Source organism: Martes martes (assembly GCF_963455335.1).
Source record: "Martes martes genome assembly, chromosome: 2".
NCBI classification, from domain to species: domain Eukaryota; kingdom Metazoa; phylum Chordata; class Mammalia; order Carnivora; family Mustelidae; genus Martes; species Martes martes.
In genome coordinates, this window is record NC_137889.1 from 74,821,859 (window position 1) to 74,825,051 (window position 3,193).

A 3,193-nucleotide genomic window follows, 5' to 3' on the forward strand; every position below is an offset into this window, starting at 1 on the left:
TTTAGGTGGTTTCCTCTGTGAGAGAGCTGCAAGCAGGAATCCTTTGCCTTCAAGCTAAGGGGCAAGACTTCAGTGGCTGCCCTGTGGGCGGCGTGCTGGGCCAGTGAAACCTAAAGCTGTGAGGCCTGGGAGAGGATATCTGCGCACTGGGTCTTGAGCTTACGGCAGGCCTTGCCGAGGGGAGCACTCTTACCCCCCACTTTTGTTGTCGGCTCCATGGAATTTGTGACAGGCCTGGTGCACCTTCAAGAGGAGTCTAGCTGCCCCATCTGTTTGGATTACTTGAAAGACCCAGTGACTATAAACTGTGGGCACAACTTCTGTCGCTCCTGCATCAACATGATGTGGAAGGATCTAGATGATACGTTCCCCTGTCCTGTCTGTCGTTTTTGCTTTCATAACAAAAGCTTCAGGAGCAATCACCAGCTCAGTAATCTGACCGAAATTGCTAAACGACTGCAGGTCCGAAGGAGCAAGAGGAAAAGGCAGGAGGAGTATTCTATGTGTGAGAAGCACAATCAGTTTCTGACCCTTTTTTGTGGGAAGGACCTAGAGGTTTTATGTACACAGTGCAGTTTCTCTGTTCAACATAAGAAACACTATATTTACCCCATTAAGAAAGCTGCCACTTTTCACAGGAAAATTCTAGAATACAGCATCGAGCCCTTGAGGGATAATGTGGAACGAGTTGAAAAAGTGTTAAGTCTTCAAACCAGCAAAATAGTGGACCTGAAAAAGAAGGTAGAGGACAGGAGAGAAGAAATCATTTCCGAATTCGAGCAACTCCAACAGTTTCTACAAAATCAGCAAGAGGCTCTTCTTAGGCAGATGGACGATGAAGAGAGGGACATTTTAACAAAACTAAACGAGAATCAGAGAACATTTTCAGGTCATGTTTCCACGTTAAAACATCTGCTCAAGGAGGTAGAGTGCAGGTGTGTGCAGTCAGAACTGGAATTATTGACCCATGTTAAGGGTATCTACAACAGGTATCAAAACCTAACATACCCCGAGCTCTTCGTATTCCAATTAAAGAAATACGGATTTAGCCTTCCTCCACAGTATTCTGGCTTGGACAGAATTATCAAGCCATTTCAAGCAGATGTGATGCTGGATCTTGAAACAGCACACCCTCAGCTTATTGTGTCTGAGGATAGAAAAAGTGTGCGATATGGAAACAAAAAAAAACACCTTTGTTACAACCCGAGGAGATTTTATCTCTGCCCTGCCATCCTGGGTTCGAGGAGATTTAATTCTGGCCGGCATTACTGGGAGGTAGAAGTGGGAAACAAGCCTAAATGGACCTTGGGGGTGTGTCGAGACTGTTTTCCCAGGAATTGGAGGACTTGGCCAGTAGTTGAGGGTGGATTCTGGGCAATTGGGCGATATATTGAAAGCATTTATGTTATACTGGGTGGTAAGAGAACCCAACTTCTGCCTGTAGTAAGACCCAGTAAGATCGGCATTTTTCTCGACTGTGAGTTGGGTGAAGTTTCCTTTTACAATATGAGTGATAGATCTCTTCTCTATAATTTTAATGATTGTCTTATAGAAGCTGTGTGTCCCTATTTCTATATTGGAGTAGATTCTGAACCTCTTAAAATCTCTTCAGTAACAGATGATGAACAGTGAGGTACCTGGGAAACAGTATCGTTTCAATGTCTAGGGGTAACTTAGCCAGTAAATTTAGTCGCAGTAATTCTGGACTCATAACGGTTTACTGCTGAAAACCAGAATAGATTTTTCTCCCATTTTCAACAACTGTAAAAACATGGTAGTGGGGCACCTGGGTGGCTCAGTGGGTTAAAGCCTCTGCCTTCAGCTCAGGTCATGATCCTGGGGTCCTGGGATCGAGCCCTGCATGGGGCTCTCTGTTTGGTGGGGAGCCTGCTTCCTCCTCTTTCTCTCTCTGCCTGCCTCTCTGCCTACCTGTGATCTCTGTCTGTCAAATAAATCAAGTCTTTAAAAAAAAAACCAAAAACATGGTAGTAATGCCAATTTTATAGATGTTTTGGATGTCAGTGGCCAAGTGCTTTGAAGTTCTTAGAGTATTTGAGAATTAAATTACTTAACAAATCCAAGAAAATATTTTCTGTTGAAATTGCATGTAAGTTGCCTTTTAATGATAGTCATTCCTTTACAGTTGAGTAAGTTGTTTTAACAGATACCCTTAATACATATCTACTTTCAGTGGATTCTTTGTTTTTTTCCCATAATTCTTGAGACCATATTTCCTCTTTTTTCTTTACTGTATATGTCTGTTAGTTGACACAGTTGACTGAATAGGTACTTAACGATTTTGGCCTTTTAAAGGCCCTTTCCCTACACACTTTTTAAAAAAAATTTATTTCACAGAGATTACAAATAGGCAGAGGGGCAGGCAGAGAGGGGGAAGCAGGCTGCCTGCTGAGCAGAGAGCACAATGTGGGGACCCTGAGATGATGACCTGAGCCGAAAGCAGAGGCTTAACCAACATGGAGCCACCCAGACGCCCCTCCCTACACACATTTATACATATAAATGTATTTGTATAACCTGAACAGTTTTTTTCCTGGTGAACATGGTTCTGGGTCTGATGTTCCAATCTGAACAAGCTACTTATGTATATAGCTGTCTGTATATTATCCACTATCTTGGGAATTGTCCTCTGTTCTTCAATTCCTTATTGGTTTAATCCCATGTCTTCCTGCTTGTTTTATCTTTTCATTTGGTCATCCTACCCCAGATACTTTAAAATTGGGAGGATTTTGCATGTTTCAAAATGATTTTATTCTACCTCTACTGAGGTGACAGTTAAGCCAAATACGCATGGCTACATTGGAAGTCATACTACCTAATCTTCAAAACATACTATTCTTTCTAAGTCTGATACTAGTCTACTGTTGATACTTGGGTACCATTTTTTTAGGATGTATTACTAATTTTTTTATTTTTATTTTTAAGATTTTATTTATTTGACAGAGACAGGGAACACAAGTAGTGGGAGAGGGAGAAGCATGCTTCCTGCTGAGCAGGGAGCCCTGATGTGGGGCTCAGTCCCAGGACCCTGGGATCATGACCTAAGCGGAAGGCAGACACTCAACTGAGCCACTTAGACACCCCGCTTAGCATGTTTTAAAGACCTTCTTCTTAGTGTTCTGAGCTTTTACCATTTATTTTGCTGAGTGGTGAGATACTCTGTCAGGATTCTTAA

At 42.3% G+C, this 3,193-nt stretch overlaps 1 protein-coding gene across 1 annotated transcript; it reads left to right on the plus strand.

Annotated features, from left to right (window-relative positions):
- Positions 1 to 216: 216 nt before the first annotated feature.
- On the plus strand, positions 217 to 1,632 carry LOC308338288 (tripartite motif-containing protein 60-like; the record flags this gene model as incomplete). The annotated part of the gene is made up of 1 exon (XM_080796322.1): positions 217 to 1,632. One exon carries the CDS (start codon positions 217 to 219, stop codon positions 1,630 to 1,632), a length of 1,416 nt encoding a protein of 471 aa, XP_080652448.1.
- Positions 1,633 to 3,193: the final 1,561 nt, after the last annotated feature.